This window comes from Ciconia boyciana, chromosome 20 (genome assembly GCF_034638445.1).
Source record: "Ciconia boyciana chromosome 20, ASM3463844v1, whole genome shotgun sequence".
In the NCBI taxonomy this organism is placed as follows: domain Eukaryota; kingdom Metazoa; phylum Chordata; class Aves; order Ciconiiformes; family Ciconiidae; genus Ciconia; species Ciconia boyciana.
Window position 1 is genome coordinate 242,426 of NC_132953.1, and position 15,988 is coordinate 258,413.

Here is a 15,988-nt window from a genome sequence, read left to right on the forward strand (position 1 = left end):
GGGGGGATTGTGCAACCCCAAATTTCATTTTCCCCAAAAAAAATCCAGTATCTGAGAGAGAGAAATCCCTAAGGGACACCCAGTGTTGCATCAAGGAAGTTTTTGGGGATGCAACCAGGCAATATTTATTCCCTGCACTGCAAATGCACATGAAAACCCCAACCCATGGGCAACTTTTTTTCCAAACATTAAGTTAAAATCCCTTATTTTGCCCCAAAAGCCACCAAAGTGCAGCTTGGTTTGGCCATTTCAGTTGATATTTCTGCACTTCTTGCGTATCTCCTTGTACTTTCCCACTGTGCTTGAGGCACCAAATGTTTCTTTCTCCCAGCTAAAACCCAAATTATGCAAAAAAAAAAAAAGTCAAGGTTGATCATGCTGGGGGAGAACTGCAAGATGTGCCGGGGCAAAAAAGGAGCGAAGCCAAAAAGGGTTATCTGAGACCCAAAAATCTGTTCAGCTGCCTTGAAACGAAGACAAGAACGGGGAGAGAGGAAGTGGTGGAGAAAATCATGGTGTTTCTGTCCCTCCCACCAACAAATCGTATTTTTTCATGAAAAAATGCAAATTTCTTGTCCATTTTCCCATGCACTTGCACGGCTTCTGCAATTCCTTCCCCCCTACGTTTCATTGCTGCAACATAAGAGTTTATGAGACGTCCTCATCTCACGGCTTTGAAGAGACACAAGCATTGGGGTTGCAGCTCTGCCAAACCCATGAAAAAAAGGGCCATGAAAAAAACATTCAAAAAAAAAAAGAAAAAAGATTACCGCAGCATCATTTATTGCAAGATATGGGTTATTTTTAAGTATTTTCCTCAATTGGGGATGGGTTTTGATGAATTTCCAGGAGGCTACAAGAGTTGTAGAGCAACCCCCCCAACGTCATTGGCCCAACTCACCCGTTGGCCAACGTGCAACGATGGGGATTACAGGTGATTTTAAGGTGTTACCTGGGGGTGGAGGCTGATGGAGGAGGGGTTGGGGGAGTAGGGCCCCCCCAGGTCATTCCTGAGTAGGTTGTCACTGTGCATCTTGGTTTTGAGGCAGGTGATGTAACGGTTGCAAAAGTCCTTGCACAACTCGTTGACCTTCTCCAGCTCCAGCAGATGGATGCGCAGCACCTGGATCGCCTTCACCATCTACACAAGGACACAATGGCAGAGTTAAAATCGGTTTTTTCCTCGACGCGTCAGAAAAAAAACCCCAAAAATCAATATTCTCACCCAAAATCTAACCTGGAACTGACCTCTACAGTAGAATTAAATGCATTTCCTTTCTCAACACACCAAAAAAAGCAAAAAAATCAATATCCTTGCCCAAAAACCCATCCCAGAGCCCGTCCCTTTGCACCCCCACTCTTCTTTTCCCTCCCCATCAATCATATCTCTGAAATCCCAAGAAGCCAAAATTTACAAAAATTACCATTGCCTTCATGGGAATTGCTCCCCGTGCCCCAAAATAGTCCAAGCCAAAGCCCTGGCTGTCGAAAAGTGTTTGGTTATTCTCTGGAGGCCACTTCTTCTAACAAGGTTATGGGGCTGCAACTCCGCCGTAAGCTGTTGCCGGTGCAAAGCCTGGGCCTCATTAAAACGTACCCCATAAACGTTAAAAAATTTACACATAAAACATTCCTCTTGCCGAGCTGAAACCTTAAGTTTTACAGCCGCTGTTTGAAATCTTGCATAATATATAAAATTTCAGCTATTCACTCCGGGGCAATAAATCCGGTTTTATGTAACAAAGCGTCTTTGCATTTCAAAGGGTGTTTTTAACTTGCAAATTTTAGTGGTCATCTTTACAAACTGTGAGTCGCCACGGTTGGGAAACATCCCGAAAAATCCAGGGCCAAACTCAGGTGGTGGCTCCATGATGGAGAAAGCGAATTTTTGGTTGGTGAACAACAAGGATGATGGATTGTGGCTGGAAAAATTTTTTTTTTTTGCTTTTTTTGGCTTTTTTTTGGCTTTTTTTTCCTCCTCCGCAGTTGGCGTAGGCAAAGCGCAAGGTGGAGGCGTCGCGCCCCAGCTCTCCGCATCCTCCCAGGGCTCAACGGCCATGAAAGTCAATATTCAAGGGCAAAGGCAAGAAGACCTGACACATATATGTATAAAAAATAAATCTCTCAATTATCTCAGCTCATTTGCTTAGGGTCTCATTTTATGTCCCTGCTCCGCTGCGCCGTATATCTGTCCAGATAAAGAGTTACAGTCCGATGGCGTACGTGCGCGGGGTTGTAAAAAATACAGATGCTGAATTAATTGACTGTGTGGCACTCGGCAGCTGATTGAGTTGATAATGGTGAGATCTGACCTTTTTCTAATTTCTAATTATGTGCATCTCGGCGGTGAGGAATACATGACTCTTATTCTAATGATAGTTAATGCTGCTGGCCTTTTCATCCCTGCTTTGCCATCACGGATTTCCGGGGAATTGGCGGCGTTTAAAAAAAAAAAACCAAAACCAAAAATAACCAAAAAAAAAAGGACAATGCAAATAGGGAAAAAACGTCAGCTCAAGAACAGGTGGAAACGTTGAGTTTTGAGTTTTGAGCACCGCAAGTCTTTTTCATCCAGAATTCCCTCCAGTTGGCGCTTCCCACCAACAGGAACGGTCCTTCTTCAGCATCAACCATCTCCTCTGTCTTGATGGAGGCCAACCACACTGAGCGATTTGGATGGCTTTTGGAGAAGTTCTGGGCATTGGATAGAATATATACATACAGATATGTCCTAGAAATAGGGCAAAAATACATATATATATATATATATATATATATATATATATGAGTAGGAATATATCCAGCACTGCAAGATCATACATGGGATCAATGCAACTGCCCACAGCCAAATTTCACCTCGGCAGCAAGAGTTGCTCCAAAACATGCCCAAAAAACATGATTGGTGTGGGTTTTTTAAAGAAACCACCAAAAAAACAGTGAAAATTGCCCCTGTGGACATATCTCCTGCGCTGACCCCTTGCTGGAGATGTTTCACCTTGATATATGTAGGAATAGGTTTTCCTCCCCCAAAATTTTGGATTTTTTTTTTTTTTAGCTTCAGCTGGCTTCATCTCTCTCCTCTTGCTAGGTCATTGCACCCAATTTTATGTAATTTAATGCGATGGGGGTTTTTTTGGTGCACCTCAACATTTGATGCATGTTCAGTCCCAAAACTGAAATAATCCAAAACATTGCTTTTTTTGGTTGCTTGTCCCAGAGCGATTTCTGGTCTTGGCTATAAGACATTGCGAAACGGGTTTAGCAATCTGCAAACGGGGCTTTGCATGGCCTGTAATTTTTTTGCAGGGCTTTCCACAGACTGCTAAGCCACTCTTGATTTAGAGATGTCGCAAAACTCTCCTCCATGAGCTGATATCGGGTATAAACGATGCGGGATTTTAATCCACCTTGAAACTGTTTCTTGCGGTTTTAGGAAAGCAGTAGTTTTTGCACTTGGACCAGCATTGCTCGTTCTTCTTCCCTTCGTGACAGCTTGTTGGACAAACTCACCTCCTTGATATCTCCAGTATTTGCAAAAAGCTGCCTGTGAATTGCCTGATTTTGCTTCTTTTCTGGGATGGAAATCCCGCTGCGACACATCCCAGGGGGCACACCATCCCTCGGGGAAGGTGTTTTCCTCTTTGCATCATCAGAAGTGGGTGAAATTGCCTCTTTTGACCTTAAAAATCTGCTTGCGGAGTGCAGGGAGGGTGCACCAGGATGGTGCCATGGACATGTCCACCCACACGCTTGCCATGGAGACCACATGTGGAGGCGTCCTGGACAAAATAATGGGATTTGGGGATGTTTCCTGAGGTCTCGGCAAGAGAAAAGCTCCATCCCAAGCAGTCTTCTGAGGCACCTTCCAGCAGCAATGGGTATGGTAGGAAATTTGGGTTGCTGTGACAGGGAAGCCACCAAAAATGGTCCAAAGTGTCCCAAACCATTGATATGCATCACCTTTTTTTTTTGAAAAAGCTCTTATTTTGCCTTGTTTCTAGGACACTTGAAACAAGATGGTGCCAGACAAGAACGCAGACGCTATTGCATGTTGTACCAAAGAGCAGTAATTCCTGCAGAGATTGCAAGTTTTGGGGCACAAACCAGCCATCGAACTTGGCTGTTCCCAGGAACTGCATTGACCCCATGGTGTTCGTGTGGGAAAACTAGGCAAAAATTGGGCAAGGGTTTGTTCTCACAGGCAATCTTATGGAAAAGGTCTCAGAGAAGGTCCTGGAGAAGGTCTCACAAGGTCTATGGAGAACACTGCCAAGATCGCCAACACTACAAACACAGCTCCAAGATGCTGCCCAAAGCAGTAGATCTCCATAATTTGTTCCTCATCCCTTACCTTCTCCCCACCCCCCCAAAAACCACCTGCCAAGCCCCGGCTGCCTCTACCAGGTTGTCCAGCTCGGGGTCATCGCTGAAGAAGGGCTTGTGCTCCTGTTCCTGCTGGTGGACGAAGTTCTCGATGTCGACGTCGAAGCTGGCCGAGGTGATGCACTCGGAACCCTGCGTCGCCTGCTCGCACTTCTCAAAGAGCAGAGTCAGCAGTGGGAACAGCGGGTGCCTGCAGAGGACAAAGGAGACGCCCCGTGACGCCCACTGTTTCAGGTCCCACGTCCATTTTTACCCCACGCCATCCATCCATTCCCTCCCAGCTTGCAAGAGCCCAGTGGTGCAAATCTCACTCCCAAGCCAATGCTGGAAGTGCTCCCTCTAGACCCTTCCAAAACCAAAAAAAAGCTTAAACATTGCAAAATTCACCATCTTCTCTACCAGGCAATGGCTTCCCCCAGCGTCTTGGTGCTTTCCATCATTGCACCAAAGCCAGCATTTCCAAAATGTTTTGCCATAGGCAAAAAGGTTTGGCTTCGGGGTGGTTGTCTTGGAGCCATCTGCTGTCCTGGTGGGATTTTGGGGATCGACATCAGCACCCACTCATCGATGGTAGTATTTTACCCCAAAATATCTCTTTTGGTTGGAGACACCGGATGGGGATGAGCTGGTATTTCTACGTGCCCACAGCATCCTATGGACCGACCTTGCTACGGGTTGCTCCTCCACCAAGAGGTCTCTTTGCACCTCTGTCAAGCACATCCATGTCCGTCCCTGAAGATGGGTCAGATCCCACTTCTTTCTTACCACAAGATGACTCTTAGAAAACAAAGATTCGCAATTCTTCTTGCAAATCCACAATTTGCTCTAACGATGACGCTAAATCGATGCAATATAAAATGCGAATATACATACAACACCAAAGCACGTGGAGAAGGAGGGGATGAAGACCATGAGTTAGCGCAACCCTCAACCAGCCTCTCCAGCTGTGCAAATGAAAAAAAAAAAAAAACAAAAAACCAAAATAAAAGTATTTATGGAGTCTTTCAGGGGAGAAATGCAAAATGCTGTTCCAGGGATGGTCTCCCCCAGCGCCCCAGTTATCCCAGCGCAATGGGATTTGCTCCACCCTTTTACCTCCAAAAGATGTCCCAAAAGATGATTACGAATCGCTTCCCGCTGGTCTTTTCTGAGCCGGAGTCAGGCGAAGGGGTTAAACCCCTCGGCTAAGTCTTCATTTGCAGCCGCTAATACCGCAGCATATTATAGTTTAATCTGTCCTGATCCCGGTTTAATGCAAGATTCACCGAGGCTGGAGCGGAGAACGGAGCGGGGGGGGAAATAATTTCATAATTTCGGCAGCCCCGCCGGGGCTTAGCCGAGGGATATGAAAGGCAAATTCCAGGCGGCGGGCTGAATTATTGGGACTTATGAACCGGCGGCTCAGCGGCAGGTGCCCACGGCCGTTTCCAGAGCTGCTCCGTCAATTAGGAGCAAAGGCAGGGAATTACCCCAAGGATGGGGGGTTTTTTTTGGGGGGGGGGATCGCAGCCCCTGAGCAATTTGTAGCCCCTTTGCTTTGAGGGGTTGCATCGACCAAGGGGGGATTAAGACCGTTACCGGCATCACCCCACGCTGCTCAGTATTAATAACTGGGGCAGTGCTGCCGCTGACCCCCGTGAATGTCTGGGAGCACTGGCAGGGAGGAGGAGGGGGTGGCACGTGGCCGAGGGGAGGATGGTTTGCTTTTCAGTTGGGAATAACGTAAAATAAATAAAATAAAATAAAATAAAATAAAATAAAATAAAATAAAATAAATTTAAATTAAATTAAATTTAAATTAAATTAAATTTAAATTAAATTAAATAACATAACATAACATAACAACATAACATAAAATAAAATAAAATAAAATAAATAAAATAAAATAAAAAATAAAACAAAATAGAATAGAATAAAATAAAAAATTAAACAAGCAAAACAAAATAAAATAACATAAAGTAAAACAATAAAATAAAACAAAACAAAGGGGCGGTGCAAAACCCCCAGGGACGGGTTAAGGGAGAGCACCGAGGCTCCTAGTCAAGCACAGTATCGAGGAGCAACGAAATTAGGGTTTCTGCCACAAGTTAGATGCCGAATTGTTGGTGCAATTCTTTTTCCTTTTTGCACGCACAAAAAAAACCCCCCAAACCCCCAAAATACGCAGTTTGCTCTATTTCCAGCCTTCCTGTGGCCACGACAGGCAGGGGAAGGGAACGGCCACCACGGGGGTTTGCAGGCGGAGGTCGCGGCATGAAAAGTGAGAGCTGGAGCCCATCCTTGCTACGGAATTTGGGCGGGGGGATAGACGGCTCTCCAGGATGCACGGGGAAACAGGAGGATTCTCCCCACTGCGGGTGTTACGGAGGTGGGAAACCACCCCTACGGCACAAGGAAGAGTTTTGGGGTGGAAAAATCTGATTTTGCTGAAAAACAATCAGGGGTTTTTTGCCAAAACCCCTTTTTTTTTTCCCAGGGAATCCTCCAAATAAAAGGGCTGAACCAGCCCTGACATTTTCCTGCAGGAGAGAGGTCGTTCGCAGCCACTAATAAAAAGGATTCGACACGGGCTAATAAAGAGAAATGAATTCCTCTAATGGTCTAATTTCGCACCTTCAGCAGGGCTCTGCCCACGAGCCGGCGGCACCGTGGGCACATCACAACATGCTTATTTTTTTTTTACCCAGCTCCAATATACACCTCTCCTCCCTCCAAAAAAAAAAAAAAAATAGAAAATAAACTTAATGCAAAGAAATCCAGCTGTTTCCCACTTGGAAAAATCCAGTTTGCGGTGCTGGGGTGGTTTAGGCATCGGTTCCCGCGGGAGCATCATCTTTACTGGTCCAAAAATCCGTTGGGGAGTCCCAACCCTGCCGTTGCATAAAGTGAATAAAATACTTTAGCTGGGGAAAAATTGCAGCAGAGGAGCGATGCTGCTGGACCAGTCCCGGCAAAGATGCTCCCACGCCAAGCAGGGAAGGGAAGAATTCATTTTTTTCCTTTTTTTTTCTATTTTTTTAATGGGTGATAAACCTCTCGCTAGAGCATAAAACCCGGCGGGGTGACTTGTCCAGCGCTTTTTATATTTCCCATCGCATTTTCCCGGCGATTTCCCTCCAGGTTGATCGACCGACGCTTACAGCCAATGCCTTCTGCCTTGGTGCAATTCTTGAAAATTAACACAAAATCCATCGTTTCGGGTGGTGGGTACAGCCCTGGGAGGGCTAAACCCCCCCGTGCGCATTTGATGGCTAATGACATAGACACAATCCATATTAACCGCTCTATAGGTGAAGATTCAGATTCTGCATGCAGCAAAAAAAAGGCTCGTTGGGTGTGTTTTTCGAGATAAAAATATAGCCGGGGGGTAGTTTTCGCTGGTACCCAAAAATAAGCAGCCAAGTTTGGGCAACCGAGTCCATGCGTGGGACCGGCCAACAATTTTTTCCCCATTTTTCTGGGTGGGAAATACCTCCAAAAAGCTATTTCTGGCCTTTTTCTGCCCTTCCAATGAAGGCTGGAAAAACTCCAAAGGGTTTTTTGGTTTTCGTTATCCTACGAACGCTGCAAAAATCCTTGCAGGAGTGGACAGAAAAGGTGTTGTTTTTTTTTTTTTCTTGAGTGACCTCTTTTGCCTTGAGAAAATTATTTCCATCATTGGGAGAAATCTTGAGACCCGCTTCGAATAATTCTTTGCGTTTTCCTGGGAAAGCAGTGGGTTTATTCCATGCCTTTACCCGCCTTTCCAGACCTTTCGGACTCGTAATATTTGAATATTTGGAGTCAAAATATTTTAATTCCTTCACTTCTGAGCTGCAATTTTTTGGTTTACAAGCCCCCGCGGCCCTGGCCATTAACGGAGGGTTAATCCTTAACCTTAAACCTTAATCCTAATTATATTATAATATTATACATTACTGTTACATCATGACTGTATACATGGTAATATTGTAAATAATTACATATCACTTACATAATTGTATATTACTTATATAATTATACTATTTACGTAATTATAATGTTACTTACTACAATTATATGATAACATTACTGCATATATTACAACATTATATATTATTATCTCCAAAGTGACAGAACAAGGGGATCAGAGGGGCTCATCCGTCCCGTGCCCGCACCCCGTATGGATGCATGAACTGCACATTTCAGGTTAATACGTGACTTTACTCGTTCTGGGTGCTTTTTCGGCCCCAAATCGCATGGTTTTGCCAAAAAAAAAAGGCTAATTTGGGTTTTCTAAGGGGGTGAAGATTTGGGGGGGGGTGCTGCAAAAGCAGGTCCACGAAGGAGCTCCACCCCCGTGCACTAATATCGATAGTTATTATTGCTAACAAGGAGCTAATTGCTAATCCCCGCATTTGTGTGTTAATTAATGCATTTGAATAACAGCGGATTAATAATGCGTTTTAATAATGAATGCATCAACGCACCGACGCATTAACCGATGCATTAATTAATGCATCGCCCAATGGATGCACGATTAATAATGCAGTAGAATAACTGCTGCATTAATGAAATAATGCGCTAATTAAGGCATTAATTCGTTAGTGCAGACCGATAGTAGCTCGCATCACCTGTAGACGGCTCGCTTGTCGGCCTCCAGCTGTGCCTGGGGGTCGCCGGCCGCGGCGGGTACCGGCGCGTTGGTGGCCGCTGCCGGCGTGGCGAGGTGGACGGGCTGTGCCTTGGTGGGCTGCTGGGCTGTGGCCGTCATCTGGGAGGGGGGGGGGAATCAAGGAGAGGAAAAAAAAGAAGAAAAGAAAACAAAAATGGGGTTTATTGCGCTTTCCCACCGAGTTTTGCAGCCTTCTGCACTGAATTTTTAAACTTTAGGAGGAGGAAGCCCCGTGATGGGGCTCTGAGCAGGATGGTTTGGGAGGGGGGTGAAAACATATTTGCATTTCCCCTAATCCTGGGAACAGCAGGATTAGGTTTTTTCCCTGCTTTTTCCACTTTTTACTTGGGGAAAATACAGGAAAAAAATCCCGACACCCTTATTGCAAAGCAAAGGCCGGGGGGTAATTTATTAAGGGATGCTTTGCAGAAGTCCTAGATTAAATCAGCTGCAACGCTCGTCTCCTGCTTGCCGCGGTTTTTTTTCAAAGCAGGTATTATTGTCTAGACACACAGGCATTTTAAACTTTCTTCCAAAATTACGTGAACCTCTTCCAACTCGCCAAGGCCAGGGATGAATCATTTTTGCACCGTGAGAAGCCAGCCAAAAAACAAAAAAAAATCAACCTTTTTTTTTTTTGCCTGTGCCCAAAACGCCCGTCTTTACCCCCGATGCTGCCCCAGATCACCGCTGCAGTGGGAATCGCAACGCGCCGGGGCTGGAAATCTACAGGCAAAACTACGTCTGTTATGCGATAAATCATTCTGCTAACTAACATTTTGCTTTTTTAAAAATTGCGGTTGTTTTAGTTAAATATACGTGTTTAAGATGCGAGGTGCGTGCGTGCCAGCGCGCGTGCAAATCACTGCACGTCCTTCCAGCACCACCCCCAAACCCCCCCGTGTACAGGATGGCACGTATTTAGGGGCAATTTCCACTTAAAATCAACAATTGCATTAAAGAAATCCGAATTATTCGCTGCCAGGCTGCAGACGGGTCCGACGTCCGCCGCGCGACGCATCGCTGCGTCTTCACAAGATTCGGTTAAAAAAAAAAAATTCAGGGTGAATTTCAATCGATTTGGGTTCAAAAGCATTCAGCAACCCCCCGAATCCGGTGGCTTTAGCTCAAAATCTCAGTGGAAAATTAATGCAAAGTGGGTGTTTCGCCTGCTTTGGTGTCGAAATGTTGTAAAAAAATTAGCGTTTGCTGGTTTTCACCGGTAAATCTTCAATCCTCCCTTGAGCTGGGTAGCAAAAGGAAGCGACTGCCTCTTACTAAATATTATCTATATAATTTAATTATTTGTCTAATATATATTCATTTCTGTGTTTAGTTATATTTAAAGAAAATATCTCTATATCATTTATTTATTTGTCTAATATACGTACATATTTATTTCTGTGTTTATATAGAAATAAACTATTTTTCGATCTGTTATTTATTTATTTCTCTAATATACTTCTACATTGATTTCTGCGATTATTTCTATAGAAATAAAATGGTTTTATATAAATGTATACGCATACATATACATATATATATATAAAAAAATACATATGTGCAGACTTGTGTATGCCCGCAGTCTTCTCCAGCCAAACTCACCCTTATCCTCGGGTTCTCGGCATGAAAAAAGCAGATTTCTCGCCTCCCTTAGCTGCATAAACCCGAGCCGGGCCAAAACCGCGGCCCCTTTTGCTTTTAAAATGTTTGACTTTAATATCTCCTGCCTGACCTTTTGCTGCCGATACGGCGCTTTTTTTTTTTTTTTAAAATCTCCTTTATTGTTCATAACTCCAAAGTTTGGCTCCGGCACCTGTAAATTCACCCGGCGCTGTTTAATTTCTAATTCTCCCAGCCCAGAATTCGATTTCCATCCCTCTTCCCTTCCCCGGCACTAAATAAATTAGTGAAAATTTGGGGTTCATAGCCCAGCAGTTTGGATTTCTCTTTTCTTCTCCTCCTTTTTTTTTGGATTTTTCTTTTTTTTCCTAAAACCAAAACGCAATTTTGGATTTTTGGGATGCTCCAGCCACGCCACTGAGTATCTCCCCATCCTCTTTCTCGTCTTCCCCTTTTTTCCCCCTATTATCTCCCTTGAAAATTACTTTATTTTTTTTTTGGGGGGGGGGAATGGCTTTTTTTCCCCTCCCTTTTTTCCTTTTTGCTTTTTTTCCCCTCGTCACACTCATTTACCGGGACGCCAAAGCCCTTTTCGCATCCTGCCCTGAAATCCTGCCAAGCTGGCTGTTTCCAGCCGAGTCTGCAACTAATTGGGCTATTCCCCAAAAAAAAAAAAAAAAAGGCCTCCTCTGCGGCTGTTTCGAAGCCATTACCTCACCTCGGACTAAAGAAAAGACGAAAAAATAAATCAAAATCATCCCAAATTGGCGAGAGGATGCTGGGATGCGAGGATTTGCCCCCCGATGGGGGCGCGGGGCAGGGAGGAAGGCAAAAATGCAGCCAAAAAATGGCTTTATGGGGGCAGGTGGGGATGGGGAAGGAGGAAAAAGGCAGCAGGTTTCTGGCTCGGGAGCGTGAGCGCCTCGGTGGCGGGAAAATGGGGGCGTACGGGCGGAAAGGGTGGGGATTTGGGGATGAAAGTTGGGGAAAAAACCTGCAGGCGGGGATTGGGGGGTTGGGTTTTCTTTTTGGAAAACGGCCACAAATAGTTGCGGGGGGGAGGGGGGTGAAGGAAAAAAAAGGTGAAAAAGAGTTTAAAAAGTGTACAAAAATTTCAAAATTCTCCTCGAAATATGTCATTTTTTTAACATGTAAAAAAGGTAAAAAGTGTTTTTTAAAAATGGTGTAAAAGTGATGTAAAGATGATGTAAAAATGATGTAAAAAGATGTGAAAATTATGTAAAAATATGTAAAAATGTTAAGTAAAAATGAAAAAATATGTGGAAAAAATAGAAAAAAGTAAAAGTTTAAAAATGTGTTTAAAAAAGTAAAAATTTTTAAAAGTCTAAAAAGGAAAAAAAGTTTTAAAAATTAAAAAGTTTAAAAAGTTTAAAAAAGTTTTTAAAAGTTTAAACAAGTTTAAAAAGTAAAAAAGTTTTTAAAAGTTTTTTAAAAGTTTTAAAAATTTGGAAAAGTTTTTAAAAAGTTTTACAAATGTTAAAAAAGTTTTAAAGAAATTTAAAAACCCCCGTGTTCTTGCAAGACTCCAGTTAAAGCAGAGATTTTTGAGGTGCCGCTTGCTCGATGCTGCGCATCATCCCCAGTTATATTCCTTTTTATATTAAAAGCCTGGTTTTTTCACTTCTTTAGGAAGAAAATCCTTTGCCGGAGTTTGCGGCTGCTCACCAGGCGATGGGGGGGTTTAAGTGCGAAAATCCCTCTTGCTTTAGCGTTTTCTTGAAGGCTATGGCCAAATACGGCAACTCGAGAGAGCAACCACGGCGAAGGTCTTCAGGGCAAGAAAATCTCCTAAATCAGCAATATTTACCCCATTCCTTAGCGTTTCACAGTGAAATTTCTCTACCGCCATCGCGCGTGCTGAAAATGGGGGTTCTGAGCCCAAAAACCTGCTGAGGACACCAGGACTTGGGGGCTTTCATTGATCCTGCTGAAAAAAATCGACTTCTCCACCCAATTTTTAATCTGCGATTTTTTCAAAAAAATATTTTAATTATTAAAATAAAAAAAGCGTAATTTTTTTAATTTTCCATTTTTGTCCTTGATGGAACCACCTAAAAAGCATTTTTTTTTGGGGGGGGGGGGGCAAAGCTGCTTACCACTTTCTGTGCTGAAAATGCTGAAAAATCAACATCAAAAATCAACATCTCCACCCAATTTGTAATAATTTTTAAAAATCTCTTTATATAATAAGTAAATAAATATTTTCTATTTTTTTTCCTTTTTTGTCCCTGATGTAACCACCTAAAAAGCACTTTTTTGGTAGGGCAAAGCTGCTTTCATCACTTTTGGTGCTGAAAAGGCCTATTTTTAAAGCGACCTCTTTTTGCTAACTTTGACAATGAAACGGCTGAAGATTTTTCCTTGGCTTTTGCTTTTAATTTTTTACAGAAAACATACGGATTTTTATGCAGACTCTTTAATTTTCAACAGGTAGAGTGGCTCGGCGAGCGCAACCACGCTCGGTATAAATGATGCTCTGTATTACACCCCTTTAGCAGAACCAGGTGATTATGAAAGTGGGGTTTTTTCCTCCGAAAGGCAGCTTTTCCCATCATTTCTGCTTCATTTTTGCACATTTCTGACAGCGAGGGTGATCGCTGGCACAGCCTCCGCAGTAAAATATTAATGCAAAGCTCCCCCAACCCCCTATTTTACCACTTTTCTCCCCAAAACGGTCCCCTTGATGACGAGGAGCTGGTTGTAGCTCTAATAATTGATTTTTTTTTATTTATCACCAACCCTTCCCATCTCTTCCCTGTCTTTGGGGAGAGGAAATTTGTGCAATTTGCTTTTCCAGACCTTAGAAATCCCAAATTTTCAGGTGAAAAGCTCACAGTAGTCACAGTGTTGAGTCAAAAAAAAGCAACTCTTGGCTGCAGCTTTTCCTCCAAACTCACTAAACTGAAGGAAAAACGCTTGAGCAACCCCCTCGATAGGGAAAAATAGGAGGGTTTTGGTCAACGATGCTCCTGAGGGTCCCCAAAATTCAACGTATTAAAACGGGGGGCAGATAAGAGACAGGGATGGGGACGGTAGCGGGGTCGTCTCCATAGGATGCTGCAGAAAATCTCGGCTATTTTAGAAGTCCCTTAAATTGCCCATTAGGCCTAAAACGGTGTCGCGGCTCCCCGCTGCGTAAGCGAGAAAGGCGGTGTGTTTCAACGCGGGGGAAAAAAAAAAAATTGGGAAAAAAAACCCTCTCGGAGCGGAGCAGCGAAGCAAGCAAATGATGACACAGAAGTTGGAGGAGCCATAAAAACCCCACCGAGGTGTCGTTTGCAAGAAGTGACCTTTTCCCACCAAAGGAGACGAGCGGAAAGGAGACCCAGGTGGCTTCAGGGGGGGTGTAAAAGTCGATTTATTTATTTTAGCTTTCAGAGAACAGGCTTGATTTTATTTTTTTTTTTCCCTGGGAGGGGAGATTTTTCTGCTTTTGCAGCCGAGATATGAAGCAAATGGGGGAAAACCTCAAAATTTCCCATATGAACCCCCCAAAAAAGCTGCTTTGAGTGCAGAGCCAGTTCAGCGCTCAATGTGGATCATCCCCATTCGGTCACTGTAGCCGGGAAAGTGGAAATGTGATCTGGATTTGCCCCCCAGAAAATCTCGGGATGGGCTGGGAGGCACGGGACCATCTCCGAAACCCAACCTCACCCCCCATGTCCAGCCCATTGGGGTGCTCCAGTAGAGTTTCTCTTGGACAAACTCCTCTTCTTACAATAACTTAACTCCGTAACGATGCTCAGAAAAGTTATTCGACCCCTTAGAGCAACACTGTAGATTAAGTCTTTTTTTCCCCCCGCCACGGGTTGCCAAAAACTGCCATAAAAATAAATCAAAAGGCCATTCCTACCACTAAACCCATCCCGGTTTAGCCAGACGTTTTGTCTTTCCAGCTTATTAACCTGCTGGCTGCAAACACGCCATCATGATGGCTTTCCAAGAAGACCCATCGACCCCAAAATAAGCCAGAAAGGGGAAAAAAAACCCCATAGTTTGACCCAAAACCCTTCAATCCTGGAGACTGTGTCAAGAGGGGTTTTAATTTTTGCCAGTCCCTGAAATGAACGTTTTGGGGTGAAATACTTTGTAATGGTCATTATTTAGGAAGGCAGGGTAATTAATGCAGGAGTTGGGGGTCACGAGGGGTCTGGAGGAGCCCATGGGTGCTGGGGGACACTCACCTGTGGGGTGTCTTGGTAGGGAGGAGGGGGCACCGTCTGGGTGGCCATCATCGTCAGAGCCGGTGCCGGGGAGACATGGTGCATCCTGGGTGGGAGTCACATCGAGAACCTGTGGGCGGGAGAAATGCCGCTGGGTTAAGGGGGGCAGATCAGAGACAGGGATGGGGACGGTAGCGGGGTCGTCTCCATAGGATGCTGCGGAAAATCTCGGCTATTTTAGAAGTCCCTTAAATTGCCCATTAGGACTAAAACGGTGCCGCGGCTCCCCGCTGGAGGGGGGAGCCTCCTAAAAATGTATGTATTTTTATATATATTAAAAAGCAAACTCTTTACCAATAATTCTCAAAAAGTGGTACAAAAATACAGTATAAAAACACAGCCTCCAGTATAAGACTCGCAATTACAGCAGCAGTTTCTAGAACATAAAATCCAAGACAAGCTACTGCGTGAAGTGGTAAGAAAGTGAGGTACAGTCCCGCCGAGCAAGGGGATCACCCTCGGGGTGCCATTAACCCTGGTGACAGAGACGTCCTGCCGCTGCCATCTCCACGGGGATCCATCCAGAGACTAGCCCTCTGCTGGGCTCTCCATGTCTGCCTCTGCCTGCTTCCCTGAGCCGAAGCAGATCATGGTTGCTTGGGATTTTTAGGGTGAGATGGATGGAAAAAATCCCGTGGAAAGGAAAAAAAAAGGGACGGAAAGGAGAGGGGACATTCCTCGCACAAGCACCCCAGCACAGTGCTCCACCACCCAAGAAACCCAAGATGATTTGATGAAACCCAAGATGATTTGATGACGCTTATCATAATTTGATGATTATTTGAGATTCATTATTTTGGATAAAGAATGCATCGGGGGCAAAGCGAAGAGGGTCGCTGGCAAGGAGACCTTCCCTGGAGAGCAGCCAGGCAAGGGCAGAGCTCTTGGAGATGATGGCTGCTATCGGTGAACCTCATTATATTTTCCCCTTGTGAGCCTTGGTGCACCCAGGGCATTTTCTTTCCCCCCCTTATGCCTATAACTGCAGTGCTTAAATGGGGATTTCCATCTCCTTTCCAGTTATTCCTCCTTTTTGGAAGCAGGAAAGTCAGAAATGCAAAACCTTCCATTTTATGAAACTATACACCAAGAAAACCCCAAACGA

At 44.3% G+C, this 15,988-nt stretch overlaps 1 protein-coding gene across 2 annotated transcripts in view; it reads right to left on the bottom strand.

Moving 5' to 3' along the window:
* Nucleotides 1-15,988, bottom strand: part of PKNOX2 (PBX/knotted 1 homeobox 2) — a 100,778-nt gene that overhangs the window by 12,585 nt on the left and 72,205 nt on the right. For both annotated transcript variants that reach the window (XM_072884752.1, XM_072884753.1), the window contains 4 exons: nucleotides 14,845-14,953; nucleotides 8,976-9,115; nucleotides 4,402-4,573; nucleotides 953-1,141 (listed from right to left, as the gene is read on the bottom strand). In XM_072884752.1, coding sequence (XP_072740853.1) covers nucleotides 953-1,141; nucleotides 4,402-4,573; nucleotides 8,976-9,115; nucleotides 14,845-14,928 — 585 coding nt within the window. In that variant the 5' untranslated portion in view covers nucleotides 14,929-14,953. The remainder of the gene's footprint in view (nucleotides 1-952; nucleotides 1,142-4,401; nucleotides 4,574-8,975; nucleotides 9,116-14,844; nucleotides 14,954-15,988) is intronic.